The 17,655-nt window shown below is 42.9% G+C and overlaps 1 protein-coding gene across 7 annotated transcripts in view; it reads right to left on the bottom strand.

Annotated features, from left to right (window-relative positions):
• Window positions 1-17,655, bottom strand: part of LOC309401172 (pituitary adenylate cyclase-activating polypeptide type I receptor-like) — a 105,888-nt gene that overhangs the window by 58,477 nt on the left and 29,756 nt on the right. For all 7 annotated transcript variants that reach the window (XM_081970217.1, XM_081970219.1, XM_081970218.1 and 4 more), the window contains exon 2: window positions 9,575-9,712. In XM_081970217.1, the coding sequence (XP_081826343.1) occupies window positions 9,575-9,625 (51 nt within the window). In that variant the 5' untranslated portion in view covers window positions 9,626-9,712. The remainder of the gene's footprint in view (window positions 1-9,574; window positions 9,713-17,655) is intronic.

Genomic DNA, 17,655 nt, shown 5'->3' with positions numbered 1-17,655 from the left:
TTGGGTTCAGCTGTGGTCGTAAGTCAAGGACCACCTGTATTCCGTACTCTAACGAGTTTCTCTAAAAGAAGGGAAATATTAAAATGTTTGATCCCCACACCTCCCCACCCCCATTAAACACATCACCGTGAGCAAACTGCTGGAAAAGCATAGAACTAAGGAGAAATTTTCTGACAATTAGAACAATTACTCAGTGGAACTGCTTGCCACCAGAAGTTGAATGCTGCAACACTGGAAGTCTTTAAGAAGAGATTGAACAGTCATTTGTCAGAAATGGTATAGGGTGTCCTGCCTGAGCAGGGGGTTGGACTAGAAGACCTCCAAGGTCCCTTCCAACTCTGTTATTCTGTAATTCCCTTGGAGACAAACAACCTTCTCTCTAAAAAACAATTTGGCTTCAGGAAGAAAATTGTCCTGCAATCTGCAACTCCTACACTGCAAAAACATATGGAGTACTCAACTTGACCAGGGTAAAGCAATAGCAGCAATTTACATTGACTTCTGCAAAGCCTTTGATTCAGTGGTACACGATAAACTACTATTAAAACTAAACTCTTACGGCATTTCCAGATCCCTTCATAAGTCGATTGCTGCGTTCCTGTCAAATAGACAACAAATAGTCAAAATAGGGAGCGCCCTATCAAACCCTGCACCTCTTCTAGGACCCATGCTCCTGATATTTTACATAAATGACCTTTGCGATCATCTTATAAGCAACTGTGTCCTCTTTGCTGATGACGTTAAACTTTTCAACACCACCGACAATGCTACTGCCCTTCAAAGCGACCTAGACTTTGTGTCTGAATGGTCAAAAAAGTGACAACCCCAAATCTCAAGCAACAAATGCTCTGTCCTGCACATGGGTAAAAATAAATAAATATCAGAACACCAAATACAAGCTAGGCGGATACGACTTCATAGATGACCCTCACTCTGTCAAGGACCTTGGGTTACTCATATCAAACGATTTAAGAGCTAGAGCTCACTATAACAGCATCGCCAAAAAGGCGTTAAGAGTTGTTAACCTAACCTTCTCCTCTGGTAATATTGTATTGCTAAGCAGGGCATACAAAACCTTTGCCAGACCAATTCTCGAATACAGCTCGTCTCTCTGGAATCCTCACTGTATATTGGACATTAATACAATCGAGCAAGTCCAGAGGTATTTCACGAGAAATCCTCCGCTCCTCTGCTTGCAGCAGAGTCCCTTATGCCACCAGGCTCGAAATTTTGGGCTTAGACACCTTAGAACTACACCACCTTCGGTCAGACTTAAGCGTAGTACACAAAATATCCGCTACAATGTCTTATTGGTCAATGACTACTTCAGCTTTAACCACAATAATACAAGACCACACAACAGATACAAACTCAATGTAAACTGCTCCAAACATGATTGCAGAAAATACGACTTCAGCAACAGTGGTCAATGCACTTCCTTACTCTATTGTAACATCTTCAAATCCCCAAAACTTAAACGTTAAACTTCCTACTTTTGATCTCACCCTATTCCTAAGAGGTCTGTAAGGGGCTTGCATAAGTGCACCATCGTGCTTACCACCCCTGTCCTACCGTCCCCATTTATTCATACCAATTCCGTTCATACTCATGTTTATTCTTATCTCAGGGGTTGCCACAAAGAAGAGGGAGTCAAGCTATTCTCCAAAGAACCTGAGGGTAGAACAAGAAGCAATGGGTGGAAACTAATCAAGGAGAGAAGCAACTTAGAACTGAGGAGAAACTTCCTGACAGTTAGAACAATTAATCAGTGGAACAGAAGTTGCCTCCAGAAGTTGTGAATGCCCCAACACTGGAAGTCTTTAAGAAGATGTTGGATAGCTATTTGTCTGAAACGGTATAGGGTTTCCTGCCTAGGCAGGGGGTTGGACTAGAAGACCTCCAAGGTCCCTTCCAACTCTGCTATTCTATTCTATTCTATTCCTATTATCTTGTAAATGATTGACAAATCAAATAAATAAAATGACAGGGTGACCTTCGATGCAATGACTTTTTTTTTTTTGCGGTGGTTCAACTCATTTAACAACTGCCTTGCTTAACAATGGAAATTCTGGTCCGGGTTCTGGGCGTAAGTCAAGGACTGCCTGCAGTTGATTAAATTCCTCAGCAAATAAGCATGACTAGCAATGCATCGTGTGTGGACTTGATCTTTCATGCCTGACAATCCCCTATTTTACCTGACTTTAATTAACCCCCTCGCTTTGCAAAGATGGTGGGCGAGAAATCCATTTGCAACCTGGTTCCCTTTCTAATTAGCCAGAGTAGCGGAAGGTTGCAGAGACACTTCAAGCCAGAAGAATGGAGCAGGATTCGGAAGCGTGGGCGTTCGGAGAGCAAATTCCAAATATAGCTGGCAAAAGGAGAAATTGGCAGCAGATGCCTTCTCTCCGGCCCGTTAAGTGGTCAAAGATTAGGAAACGAGCAGATATAAGGGAGAGGATTGGGGTAGAAATCTTGGCCGCCTTTTATTCCCCTCCCCCCCTCTAAATAATTGTGTTTTTGCTAGCTGAGGATTCAGTCAGCCAGCCAGCCAGCCTGCTGGACCGGTTGCAAAATTCCAGCAGGTTGCTTAGGACTCCATTTCCACCACTGGAGGTTTTTAAGAAGAGACTGGATAGCCATTTGCCTGAAAGTGGTATAGGGTATCCTATTGAGTCATGGGGTTGGACTAGACGACCTCCAAGGTCCCTTCCAATTCTGCTGTTCTACTACTCTGTTATTCCGCTATTCTATTCTTCTGTTGTGGGGGCTCCATCACCGGAAGCTTGTAAGAAGAGACTGGGCAGCCATTTGTACAGAATGGTATAGGATCTCCTGCTCGAACACAGGGTTGGACTAGAAGACCTCCAAGGTCCCTTCCGACTCTGTGCTTCTGTTACTCCTCTCCGCGAAGAGCTGCATTTGAAATGGCACAAGGACTTTTTTCTCCGCGGCAAAAGTAGGATCTTAAAAATATCAAAACAGGAAGAAAATCAGCTCATTTGGGAGAAGGATCGATCCTGCGTATTCCTCGGGTAGTAAAGCAACTTATACTTGGCTAACAAGCAAGCAGCAGAGGAGGACATTAACACCAGACATGTCACCGGAAGGCAAAGCATCTCACGGATTTTGACTATGACATGCCAGAGAAATTATGAGAGAAAGCAATTATCTTGGGAAGAGTCAGTGGAAAAAGGAAACAAGGCTGCCAAAGAATACGGTAGCTGGAGATCGTCAAAGCTGACACCAGCCACAGCGTAACAAAATAACAGAGTTGGAAGGGACCTTCAAGATCTTCTAGTCTAGCCCCTTGCTCAAGCAGTAGACCCTGCACCGTTCCAGACCAGGGGCTGCCCAGTCTCTTCTTAAAAGCCTTTTTAAGTTACAACAGCACTGAAAAAAGGGACCATTTTTCACACTTACGACCGTTGCAGCATTACATGATCAACATTCAGGCACTGGGCAACTGACTCATATTTACGACAGTCACACAATCCCCTTTTGCAACCTTCTGATGAGCAAAGTCAATGGAAGAGCCAGATTTATTTAACAACAGTGTGACTATGTTAATAAGAGCAGTGATCCACTTAGCAACTGTGGTAGGAAAGATTGTGGATTTTGGGGGGGGGGGGAAATGTTATTGAGAATTTAAAACATTAGATACAAATACCTTTAAAAATAGTTTTGTATACGTTACAATCCTTTTTGATAGTACTAACATAACCATTTACTCTTCACATACATTTTTATATATTCCTAATCATTCCTATATCTATACATCTATGTTTCTAACCTCTACATTTCATGTTCCTGTTATTCATCCATTGATACCAGTTTTCCCAAACTGTATAATATTCTGAGCTTTCTTTGTCCCTTAACTCCAAGGTGACTTTATCCATCTCTGCGCAATCAATAATCTTTTGGATTATCAAACAGTCGGTCGGCATGGTATCACTTTCCCAACATTGTGCTTGCGCTATTCTCGCTGCTGTAATTATGTGCAAAATTAAATATTTTATCTCTTTCATATACTTTCCCTTAATAATCCCCAGAAGGAACAATTCTGCTTCAAGCTCTACTTGGGCATTTGCAATCTCCTGTAACCATTTTTGTATTTTAGTCCAATGTTTTTTTGCTTTCGGGCATAACCACCGTGCATGAAAGAAGTACCCTGTGACTGTTTACATGGAAAGATTGTTAAATAGGGCAAAATTCACTTAACAACTGTCTCATTTAGCAACATAAATTTTGGGCTCAATTGTGGTTGTAGGTCATAAGTCCCAGCTTCTAATGAAACATCTGCAAGCAAACAACTAAACCCAGAGCGCCCCAAGGGCCCCACAAACCTATTGGATATATTAAGCCAGTCAAGCTTAATGTATCCAACCCCATGGACTTCAACTACCAGAATTCTTATCAATACCAAGCGTGAAATTCTGGGAGCCAAATCCTCACATCTCTCAAAGTTTGCGAAATTCTGCAAAGCCTCCCTTTAGTGCAAGAAGATGATAAATGTGCATTTAAAATAACGCAATACAGAAGACGCACATAAAAATGCATGTGGATTTTTCCATGTGTTTGGGATGGAGTGGGAGATCACAGAATAACAAAATCACAGAATTGAGAGGGACCTTGGAGGTTTTCTAGTCCAACCTCTTTGCTCAATATTATTTCACACCCATAGTTGTCTGACCTCTTCTTAAAAACTTCCAGTGTTGAAGCAGCCACAATTTCTGGAGGGAAGCCATTCCACTGATTAATTGTTCTCCCTATCAGGAAATTCCTCTTCAATTTCAGGTTGCTTCTCTCCTTGATTAGTTTCCATCCGTTACTTCTTGTTCTACCCTCAGGAGCTTTGGAGAATAGCTTGACTCCCTCTTCTTCGTGGCAGCCCCTGAGACACTGGAAGACTGCTATCATGTCTCCCCTAGTCCTTCTCTTCACTAGCCTAAAGGTAAAGGTTCCCCTCACACATATGTGCTAGTCATTCCCGACTCTAGGGGGCGGTACTCATCTTCATTTCAAAGCTGAAGAGCCAACGCTATCCGAAGACATCTCCATAGTCATGTGGCCGGCATGACTCAACGGCGAAGGCGCAGAGAATGCTGTTACTTTCCCACCAAAGATGGTCCCTATTTTTCTACTTGCATTTTACGTGCTTTCGAACTGTTAGGTTGGCAGAAGCTGGGACAACTAATGGGAGCTCACTCTATTATACAGCACTAGGGATTCGAACTGCCAAACTGCCGACCTTTCTGACTGACAAGCTCAGTGTCTTAGCCAGTGAGCCACCCTGTTTGCACCCTAGACATACCCAATTCCTGCAACCATTCTTCATATGCTTTAGCCTCCAGTCCCCTAATTTTCTTTGTAGCTATTGTTTGAAAGCTTACTGAGAAACATTAAACCATGCGTGGAGCAAATCTGAAATGGACCAATTTGCTCATCCTTATTGCTGGAGGTCGGGACTTAGTGATTTGCACCCAGGTGCTAAACTACTACCCTGTTTTAAGCTGGCATAAAGTTTCTTCCAAGCCTATATTTACCTCCCTGTTTCCTGCCGCTCTCTTATTACCACCCCAAATTCTGCTTGCACCTTCTTAGATGAAGACGCAATTATCTCCCTAATTAGTGTCAAGGGGGAACTGTTTATTACCTGTGGCTGTCAATTTCAACAAGGTACAAAGATCTTAGAAAAGTGAGATGCCCCACGAATACAAGGTGAAGGACCCTTAAAAAAAATAACAAGTAGCCCTTGACTCTTTATTTAGTGACCAAGCCACAACCACACTGAGAAAAATAGTCTTCTGGCTGTTTTTCACATTTAACGACTGTTGCAGCATCCGTGATAAGAATTTGGATGCTTTTCAAGTGATTCCTATTTATGACGGTTAAGGTGTGTGTGTGTGAGAGAGAGAGAGAGAGACAGAGACAGAGACAGAGAGAGATGTGATCCCCTTTTGCAACCTTATCAACTGGTTGTAAAATGGGGCAAAACTCACTCGCTTAGCAACAGAAATGTTGGGCTCCATTATGATCGTAAGTCGAGGATTACCAATAGAAAAACATTTTATATACAGTTCAAACATACCGAGTTCTAAATTCCTCTCCAGCAAAGTCTTTTCTCTCCCACAGTCTTCCAAGATAGGTCACAATTACTGACCTTTATCAGGCCTGGAGAGTGGCCAGGCCGAGATCTTTCATGCGTCGCAATATTTGGCAAGAATGCAGGAATGAACTAATTGTCTCCTGCAAACTCCACTCCCCTGTCGCTCCTCTTTTATTCCCTATGGGAGGGGCCATTCATCGTCTATCTCTGGCCTTCCTCCCAAGTCGACCCCTGTTCTTTAGCTGTTCCCCTCCTCTGGCAACTCTGTGCATGTGCACACTGGGAACAGGCTCCAGTTGTTTGTCTGCCTCACTGGTAACTGTCAGATGGCCCTGGCCCCCTCTCTGCCTCCAACACAAAGCACTAGTTTTGTGCATTTTGTGAACAACTCGGTTACTGCCCTGGGCATGGAACTAAAATATCTCCAAGAGCCTGTTTGGTCTAGGAGTGAAGGTGTTGGCTTAGGAGCCAGCAGAGAGTGAGTTCTAGTCCTGCCTTAAGTGTGAAAGCTAAGTGGGTGACTTTGGTCCAATCACCAGGAAATGGTGAGTTTTAGGAGATGTAAGACGCAAAAGCTGGCTGGCTGACTTTGGGCTAATCACCGGGAGATGGGGAGTTCTAGTCCTGCCTTAGGCATGAAAGCTGGCTGGGTAACTTTTGCCCTGTCACTGGGAGTCGGTGTGTTCTAGTCTCACCTTAAGCATCAAAGCCAGTTGGGCTACTTAGAATGAATCACAGGGAGATCCTGAGTTCTAGTCCCACTTCAGGCATGAGAGCCGGCTGGGTGACTTTGGATCAGTTTCTCTCTCTCTCAGCCCATCCCACCTCACAGGGTTGTTATTGTGAGGAAAATAGGAGGAAGGAGGAATGTTATTATGTTCACCCACTTGCTTTATTTACAACAAACTAGCCGATAATCCTGCGTTGTCCAGGTATTTATTTATAGGGGGAAAATGCCCCGACCAAACGTAATTTCCACTATTGGATTTTCTCCCTTACCAGAGGGAGCCCCCTGTTGGAGTACTGTGAAGCCGTTACTATGGCAACTCCACTGCACTGTGCAGTTGAAGACATTTTACAGCAGTAGGGTAGAAGCCATTGTAAGGCACAACAGCCTGTATCTTAACAGAAGACACACCCTTCCCAGTATTTTTTTTTTTCCAGAGAGTAAGTCATCTATATACCAAGTTTGGTTGAAATTGCTCAAGGTGTTCCAGAGTTATGCTGGAACACACACACACACACACACACAGAGCCATTTTGAGAGAGAGAGAGAGAGAGAGAGAGAGAGAGAGAGAGAGAGAGAGAGAGAGAGAAGAAGAAGAAGAAGAAGAAGAAGAGGAGGAGGAGGAGGAGGAGGAGGAGGAGGAGGAGGAGGAGGAGGAGGAGGAGGAGGAGGAGGAGGAGGAGGAGAAGGAGAAGGAGGAGGAAAAGGAGAAGAAGGAGAAGGAGAAGGAGAAGGAGAAGAAGAAGAAGAAGAAGAAGAAGAAGAAGAAGAAGAAGAAGAAGAAGAAGAAGAAGAAGAAGAAGAAGAAGAAGAAAACAGAGGCAGAATTAAAAACCGAGTAAATAAGTGCTTGGGGTATCAGTCTGATAGAGAAAGTACCTTCTTAAATCCTCATTTCCTGTTCTTCTGAATGGGGCTTCCTTGCAGGCAGATGGCTTGGATGATTCAGGAGTGGGGGGGGGCTGGGGGTAGGGGCTTCCTTTTTTGGCAAAAAAGTAATATTTTGAGTGGCTGGGGAGGCAACTGCAGCCCAGCCACCGAATCTGTTTCAAATCACCAAATTCAGTTAAATGTCAACAGCATTGGGGTTATTTTAAAAGGAGGACAACAGAAACCTTGGAAGACACCCAAGGGTTTATTTTCTTTTGCAGTCTTTTCTGGGGGAAGTGGAGACCTTCTCAGTGGGCCAGGAAAACACTGGGGAAATTGAGCAAGCAGAAAATTGCTCATTTGGACGGCAACGGAGGTTTCACAACATTTCTCTCTTTCTCCGCCCCCCCCCACCTCTCTCTTGTATATGTGTTCCTCAAATCTCTATTTCGCTCATTATCTGTCTACTTACTATCTCTCCCCATCCATCCTCATTTGTTTGTCTGTCTGTCCATCCGTCTATCCATTCCTCCATCCACAGTTCCATACATCTACCTACCCAACCATCATTCTGGTTACATGTCTATCTCTCTATCTCTGCTCCCTATTCTTCTTCCTCTGTTTCAACTATCTCTCTCTCTCTCTCGTCTGTCTCTTTCTTTTTCCTTTTCTTCCTTCCTTTCCTTTCTTTTTTTCCTTCTTCCTTCCATTTTTCTCTTTCTTTTCCATTCAATCTTTCTTTCTTCATTGCTTGCTTCTTTTATATTTTATTTTTCTTACATTCTTACCTTCTTTCACATCTATCTATCTGTCTATCTATCTATCTATCTATCTAACTATCATCTCTATCTGTGTATATTTTTTATCTTTCTTTCTTCCTTTCTTTTTTCCTTCTTCCTTCTATTTTTCCTTTTTCCTTCATTCAATCTTCCTTTCTTACTTGCTTCTTTTTATTTCTTTTTTATTTCTTTTTCTTACTTACTTACTTTCATTCATTATATTTATGTCTTTCTATCTTCCTTTCTTTTTATTCCTTCCTTCCTTCCTTTTTCTTCCTTCCTTCCTTTCTTTTTCCTTCTTCCCTCTATTTCTCTATCTCTTTATTTTCCTTCATTTAATCTTTGTTTCTTCCTTGCTAGCTTCTTTTTATCTCTTTTTTCTTTTTCTCTTTCTCTCTTTTTCTTACTTTCCTTTTTTCATCCATCCATCCATATGTATGTATGTATTTATGTATGTATGTATGCATCTATCTATCTATCTATCTATCTATCTATCTATCTATCTATCTATCTATCTATCTATCTATCTATCATCTATCTATCTATCTATCTATCTATCTATCTGGCCATTCATCCATCAATCCATAATCATAGGATCAAAGGGACCTAGTTCAACTCCCTGTTCAAGCAGGAGACCCTACACCATTCAGGACAAACGTCTGCCTAACATCTTCTCAAAATCTTCCAGTGTTGGGGCATTCAGAACTTCTGGAGGCAATTTCTGTTCCACTGATTTATTGTTCTAACTGTCAGGAAATTTCTCGTCAGTTCTAAGTTGCTTCTCTCCTTGATTAGTTTCCACCCATTGCTTCTTGTCCTGCTCTCAGGTGCCTTGGAGAATAGTTTGACTCCCTCTTCTTTGTGGCAACCCCTGAGATATTGGAACAATGCTGTCATGTCTCCCCTAGTCCTTCTTTTCATTAAACTAGACATGCCCAGTTCCCTCAACATTCATTATATGCTTTAGTGCCCTTGTCGTCTGTCTGCTTACCAACTGTGTGATTATAAGCCATGTGTTGTAATCTATTTGAACAGAATGGAACTTTTGCAATCATTTAATACGACGAGTGTAACATCATTAAAATGGCTTACCACAGGAAGCAGCACCACGGCGAAGACCCATCTCTTCCAAGAGGATCCCATTCTTTCGGTCAACCAACTCAAAGACTCAGCGGGTTTAAAGGCAGGACAACAAAACCCTTGGAAATTTCTGTCTCAAAATCTTCAAATCTTAGGAAAGGGGAGGAAAAAAAGTAGAAAATATGTAAAAACCAAAATCTGGAACCGTGAAATCAAAAGGGGAAAAAAATCAAAGGAGTGATGATCAAAAATTCTGCTTGTGTAAGAAGTGGAATTTTGCCTACAAAAAAAAAATAATCTCACGACTCTAGGAAACTTAAGAGCATTGCCACACTAACAGCGTTTTCATATACTCTCTCTCTCTCTCTCTCACACACACACACACACACACACACGACTAGACCCAAACCTGGCCATCATACAGTTAGTCATCAATTTATGACAATTGTGCCCAAAAATTCCATTGCTGAGCGAGAATTTTGTTAAGTGAGTTTTACCCCATTTTATGAACTTTCTTGCCACCATTGTTAAGTGATCCAGCAGCAGCAGCAGCAGCAGCAGCAGGAGGAGGAGGAGGAGGAGGAGGAGGAGGAGGAGGAGGAGGAGGAGGAGGAGGAGGAAGAGGAGGAGGAGGAGGAGGAGGAGGAGGAGGAGGAGGAGGAGGAGGAGGAGGAAGGAGAAGAACAAGAAGAGTTGGAAGAGGAGAAGAAGAAGGAGAAGAACAAGAAGAAAAAGAAGGAGGAGGAAAAAGAAGGAGGAGGAAAAAGAAGGAGGAGGAGAAAGAGAGGATGGGGGAAAGACGAGGAAGAGGAGAGAGAGAGCAGAGAAGGAGAAAGGGAGAAAAACTGCATCACTGGAAAGCTTTCATTACCTGAACATTATATGTGAGTAATTTATTCAAAGCGGTGGAAGTTACTCATTTCCTCAGAAGAAAAGGGAGAATGAGGTTACACTTCGGCTAAACCCTTTCTTTCTCTACAACCGAGCGAAAGTGTTCTCTGCCAAACTTTAAGAAGCCGCGGTAATTGTCCACCCTGACATTTGCTGACCCACTGACAGTTTCTTTTTGGCTTCTTTTCTCTGCTGCTCCAGTGCCCTGCCTTCCTTCCCCAAAAAAATGGACAATAAAGGCTAACCGTCCTTCGTCTCCTCCAGGAAGCCTCCAGGAAGACAAGGGAAGGCAACTCCAGGAGTCACTTAACACTGCCAGGGGCTGCAGCATCATGAGAACATCTGTGCTACAGGGAGGTCAAAGTGAGAGAAGGCCTTAAAAGAAGGAGAAACCCACAGTTCTGGCCAGATGTTGCTCAGTGTCAAGAAAACATTGGAAAACTAAAGTGATTTCACAGAGAATGCAATTGTCTGAAACAAGACAATTCTGTGCATCATGTCCCCCCCTGTCTCCCACCATGCTGGACAGGCCTTGCATTGCCTTTTTAACCAACCAAGGATTGAGGAAGCCAACTGTTAGGGATGTAACCCTAGGCTTGGCTTGGCAATGTATATAAGCTATGATTACTTTACTGTTACTTTAAATGCTTAACAGATGTAATTGGCTTGTTACCTCAAGCAGCCATAAGAGGGAGCCAGAATGGTTGTTAGATCTCTCTCTCTGTTTTGTTAGACATTGGTCGGTGTATACTGAGGTATTGTAGTTTGCTACTGTTTAGCTATATTTTGTGTGCTAGACTGACTATTTTGATAACTGAATTACTGAACCATGTATGACTTGGACTGTTAACCGGACTCTGAATACTTCTATATTTCTACATAGTAAATGACTATATTTTTATACTATTCAGTGTCTCTGTATGCTGGTTTGTGTGTGTTATTCCATATCACTCTCATTACGCTTCTCTGCATACTCACTCTCCTAATGGGGAGCTTAATTACTTAACACCAACAATAACAGGCTTGTGTTATGCTTCCTGATTGTGGTCAGCACCAGTTGTGTAACTTAACGGTGGAAAGACTCAAGGGTGGCACGATAGCCGCCTTCCGATCCTTGAAGTTTTGCCACAGAGAAGAGGGGTCAGTTGAGCCCTGTGTCATTAATGTTATGGTTCCAAATAGCATCCAAAAGTAAATCAGAGTCCAAGGCAAAGTATTGCTCAAAGTTCCAATTTATTAAGAGAGCCATGTCGGCACATCTGGGAAAACCCAAATCTGAAAGCTTCCCGGTTTCCCCACCCAGTTGAAAGGTCAAGATCTTGCCCCCACACCCACAAGTCCATCCCATGGTCCAATCTCCCACTGCCACGCTGGCAGCTTCCACCCATCCAGTTCCGGTCAGGTGCAGAGGTGCAGAGACAAAGGATGACCTTGGCTTTCTAGAAAGGATTTTGTTATGGCTACATATCATCTAACTCTGTACAATCCCCCATCAATAGAAAGTGCATAGTAGGATAATAGAAAGTGTGGCAGGCCTGAGATCTACAAGAAAATGTGGCTGCAGGCCTGACACCCTGAGGAGAAGGCAAGAAGGAATGGGTGGGAGCTCCCCTCTCCCTTTCTTTCTTAAGCCACCACAACAATCTTACAAGGCAGCCTGCCTCAAGGGAGTAAGAGAGGAGACGGGAGAGAGAGGGGGAGAGGGAGGAGGAAGAGAGAGGGGGAAACGGTGAAGGAGGGAGAGATGGTGAAGGAGGTAGGGAGAGGGACAAAAAGAGAGAGGGAAGGAAAGGGAGAGGGTGAGAAAGAGGAGAGAGAAGGGGGAGGAGAAGGAGGAAGGGGGAGGAGTAAATAGAGGCCAAGGGAAAAAGGGATAGAATCTATCTATGTCTCATCTATCTATCTATCTCTTCTATCTATCTATCTATCTATCTATCTATCTATCTATCTATCACTTTCTGTCTATCATGTATTTATCTATCTATCATCTCTGTGTGTGCAGGTGTGTGTCTGAGTACCTATCTTTATTAGTATGCATTTCTCTTTCTCTACCTATGAATCTCTCTCTCTCTCTCTCTCTCTCTCTCTCTCTCTCTCTCTCTCTCTCTCTCTCTCTCTCTCTCTTTCTCTCTACCTACCTACCTACCTACCTACCTACCTACCTACCTACCTACCATGGATATCTATCTATCTATCTATCTATCTATCTATCTATCTATCTATCTATCTATCTATCTATCATCTATCTGTCTGTCTATCTATCTGTCTATCTATCATATATATCTGTCTGTCTGTCTGTCTACCTATCCTGTATCTCTACTCTATCTACTATATATCTCTCTTTCTCTCCCTCCCTCCATCCTTCCATCCATCCCTCTATCCATCTATCCTGTATCTCTCTGTCTCTATCTATCTATCTATCTATCTATCTATCTATCTATCTATCTATCTATCTATCAGCGTGTATCAGTCTCTTTCTCTCTATCTATCTATCTGTCATAAATCGACAACTATCTGCAATTATATTATTTGGATTAACATCATGATAATTAGACCAATAAGTACTACTAGGTGTAATTATGGTTGCATTTATTTATATCCTGCTATTTATTCCCCGTGGCTGCCTCCATCTTATGGACTGTCCTCCTAAAATTGAATTGTCCTCAACTCTGCCAGCTTCCCAGAAGACTTCAAATAGATGGATATGTTCCCGGACATGCGAGTCAGAGTTCGTGATGCACTTATTATTTATCCAAATTGATTTGGCCCCTCAGCCGTTGATTATACTTTACGTTATATGGGAGGGGTTTTTTTTAACCCCCACAAAAACAAACAAATGAATTACTGAACACCTCAATCCACAGTTCTCACTGACCAGATTGAAATTATCTCACATGATGTGAAGGCCCGATTCTCTGGAGAAGACCTCAAAGCTGGGAAAGGTGGAAGGAAAGAGAAGAAGAGGACAAGAATTAAAGGAGAGGGGATGGAATCAATTATAGAAGTGGTGAGAGGAACACTGGAAGACTTGAAGAACAAGTTTTGGGGTCAGAGTCTCTTGGAGAAGATCAAGCCACGTGGTCACTTCAAGTCAACACTGGCATGAAGGTCCACAATGAATGCATCCATCCATCCATCAATCAAATGCCCAGATTTCTTGAAAAATCCATTGTGGTGGAGAACATGGAAGGAAAGGAAAGGGGAAGATGAGCAGAAGGTGGACGGACTCAGTTACAGTGGAGAAGAATGTGTAATTATTGGAAGATTCAAAGGACTAGGCTAGAGACAGAGCAATAGGGGGGAAATCTATTGTAAGGTAAGTTGGGATGACAGAGTCACCCAGCTCGCTCTCTAAGGCAGTAAACCTGTGTTTTGGGGGAAAAACTGCACCTATAGTGAAGTTCTCCTAACAAATGCTGCAAAAAAAAATGGTTGTAAATCCAACCAGTCACATGACCAACCCGACATTACGACCCAGATGGGCAGGTCTCAATATGGTCGCGATTCGAGAACTGCTTGCCTCTGATCAGAGAAGCTGAAATGCTGAATCGAATCTATTCTCAGCCGCACGAGGGAGGGAGTAGAGTAAAAACAGCTCAGAAGTCGAGTCGCAGTCAAATTTTAAGCCATTATATGATAATTATTGTAATGACAAGAGTCCCCATCAAAGAGGCAGAGATAACCCAATTCATTACGGAACGGAAACTGACAAGATAAACTTTCAAAGCACTTAACACTTCTTCGATGTCATGAAATGTGGAACTAATAAATTATCGCTTTCCTTAGAGGGGAAAATCCGTGTGGAGTTCTAGGCGAAAAGTTGTTTTCGTTTTTATTGTAGGCGTGACCAAGATTTTCACGGGGTAACACAAGGATGCTAACGGCTTGCTGAGAACCGATACAGGGACAGTCCCGATTTTCAAGCTCGGTCCAGCTAGTCCTCAACTTACAAGCCGTTCATTTAGCAACCGCTCGAAGTTGCAGCAGCACCGAAAAAAGAGATGTGGGACGGTTTTTCACACTTAAGTTGCAACATCTCTATGGTCACATGATCGTAATTCAGACACATGGCAACTGACTCGTATTTATGACGGCTGCAGTGTCCCCGGGGTGTATGTGATTCCCTTTTGCAAACTTCTGAAGAGCAAACTTAACACTACAGCGTTTTACTTAGCAACGGTAACAAAACGGTCATATCATGGGGCGACCTCAATTATAACTGAGTTATAAACTCAATTAAGAACTGTCTCTCGAAGAGAGCTCCGTTTTTGCTGGTACAGGCCCCAATTTCCAGGGTGGCCCCCACAGGCCAAATCTAAGCACCCTCCCTGCTGGATCTGGCCCCCAGCGGGCCTTGAGTTTGACTCCCCTGCCCTATACCATTTCAGACAAATCATTGTCTGATCTCTTCTTACAACTTCTGTCTTTCTCTCCTTCGGAAAAACTGACAGTGTCCTCTTTAACTGGAGAGAGCTATAGGGAAGTAAACGGTATAGGGTTTCCTGCCTAGGCAGGGGGTTGGACTAGAAGACCTCCAAGGTCCCTTCCAACTCTACTATTGTATTGTATTAAATAGAAGATTGAATAATATGGATGGAAGGGGCTGTAGAGGTCTTCTAGTCCAACCCTCCCCTGCTCAAGCAGGAGTCTTTATTCAATCCAGGGAAATCTTTTACCCAAACTCTTTTTGAAAACTTCCAGTGTTGGAGCATTCACATCTTCTGGAGGCAATTTATTCCACTGATTAATTGTTCTCACGGTCAGGAAATTTCTACTTAGTTCTAAATTGCTTCTCTCCTTGATTAGTTTCCACCCATTGCTTCTTGTTCTACCCTCAGGTGCCTTGGAGAATAGTTTGACTCCCTCTTCTTTGTGGCAACCCCTGAGATATTGGAAGACTGCTATCATGTCTCCCCTGGTCCTTCTTTCTCTTAAGCTAGACATAGCCAGTTCCTGCAACCGTTCTTCATATGTTTTAGTCTCCAGTCCCCTAATCCTCTTTGTTGCTCTTCTCTGCACTCTTTCTAGAGTCTCCACATCTTTTCTACATTGTGGCGACCAGAACTGAATGCCGTATTCCAAGTGTGGCCTTACCAAGGCACTATAAAGTGGTATTAACACTTCACGTGATCTTGATTCTATCCCTCTATTTATGCAGCCTAGGACTGTGTTGGCTTTTTTGGCAGCTGCTGCACACGGCTGGCTCATATTTAAATGGTTGTCCACTAGGACTCCAAGATCTTAGTAATCACAGTTACTACTGTTGAGCAAGGTACCACCTATACTGTACCTGTGCATTTTGTTTTTCTTGCCTAAATGTAGAACCTTACTCTTTTCACCATTGAATTTCATTTTATTAGATAGTGCCCAACGTTCACATTTGTCAAGATCCTTCTGTATCTTAAGCCTATCTTCTGGAGTGTTGGCTATTCCTGCCAGCTTGGTGTCATCTGCAAATTTGATGAGTTCCCCATCTATTCCCTCATCCAAATCATTGATGAAGATGTTGAAGAGTACTGGGCCTAAAACAAAGCCTATTCTACTCTACTCTACTCTACTCTATTATCTATTCTATCCTCTCTCTCTTCTATATTCTATTCTATTCTATTCTATTCTATTCTATTCCATTCCATTTCATTCCATTCCATTCCATTCCAAATAGATTTGTAGGCATATTTGCATTGGTGTAGGTGTATCTGTGTATATAGATATATGAGTGAGTGGCCCGCAATAATCTGTTTTTTTTTTTTCATTTTCCTGGGCTTAATAATTCCCTTTGCCTTTATTGCTTGTCCTTGTAAGCAATTTTGTCTGGGTGTTATTTCTCTCTCTTCCCCCTCCCCCCCTCAGTCTTGGCTATTTTTAACTTACGCTGATTTCCTTATTTTTGAGGGGGTTACGAATGTCGTGATTTTCCTGGGATGCCGCTACAGCATTTAAAGCTGTAAAAAAATTAGACAATGAAAGAATTTTTTCAAAAGGAGGGGGGAAAAAAAAACCCCAACAACTTTAATCCTATTTAAAGACTCCTCTGTTGTTTGGTGCAGCCTCCTCCTTACGCAACACCAAACCAAACATGCTAATTTGGGTGGAAGTTCAACGGTGTAAGTGAAGCCATGCAAATTTGGAAATAATTATTGTAATTCAAAGAGAAAGACAGCTTCCCAAAGTGGAGAGGGACGTGAACGGATGACAGGGTGTCTTTTTAATCTTTTTTTTGGGGGGGGGGAGGGAGGGGATGCACCATGTGGCTAAACGGCTTCCAGGTTGCAAATTTTTCTCTTTATTTTGTGTGTTTTATTTGTGGGTTTGCTTCGGTTATAGGGTGACCTGCCCTACTGCAGAAAAGCTGTGAGGCTAACAGTGCATCGAAACCAAAATACGAAAACACCCAAGAGTGTGGGACAAGATATTCCTCGACTTACGACAGTTCATTTAGTGAACGTTTGAAGTTACGAAGGGATTGAAAAATGCACCTTGGGGGCCTTTTTCACAGTGGCAGCATCTCGGTGGTTACAGGATAAAGATTTGAACGCTTGGTAACTGATTCATATTTATGACGGTTGCAATGTTCCCGGGGTCACGTGATTTCCCCCTTGGCGATCTTCTGACCATGGGTAGCCAGATTCACTTAACAACCATCTTACTAATTTAACAACTGCGGTGAATCACTTAATGGCAGCGGCGAGAAAGGTTGCAAAATGGGGCAAAACCCGTTTAAGAAATGTCTCACTTAGCAACAGACATTTGGGGCCCAATTGTGCTCGTAAGTTGAGGACTTCCTGTAATCAACAATACATCTATAATCCATTGGCTGCTGGGGGAAAAAACCCAGATAAGAATAAAAAACCAAATCACCTCCTAAACTTCACCCTTTAAAGCTTTCTCGAGAGTTTAAAGGACGGAGGGTTCTTTAAATTGAGAAGGGGGTGTTTTATTCTAAAGAGCTTGCTGCAACAGGAGAGGCCTCTGTGTGGGTCACCCCAAGGGAGCCTTTCATTGTGGGGGTCCTGGGTGCTCACTGAGTGTGGTGGCTTTCTTGCAGACCTTTCATAACTCCAACTAGGTAATATAATCAGTGCTAGAAGAGAATGGGGTTGGCAGAGAGGAGGAGGAAGAAGAAGAGGGGGAGGGGAGGAGGAGGAGGAGGAGGAAGAAGAAGAAGAGGAGGAGGAAAAAGAGGGGAGGAAGAGAAGGAGGAG

Source organism: Natrix helvetica, assembly GCF_964273705.1.
Source record: "Natrix helvetica genome assembly, chromosome: Z".
NCBI classification, from domain to species: domain Eukaryota; kingdom Metazoa; phylum Chordata; class Lepidosauria; order Squamata; family Natricidae; genus Natrix; species Natrix helvetica.
The sequence above is the reverse complement of the archived record's forward strand: the minus strand, read 5'-3'. Positions and strand labels throughout refer to the sequence as shown.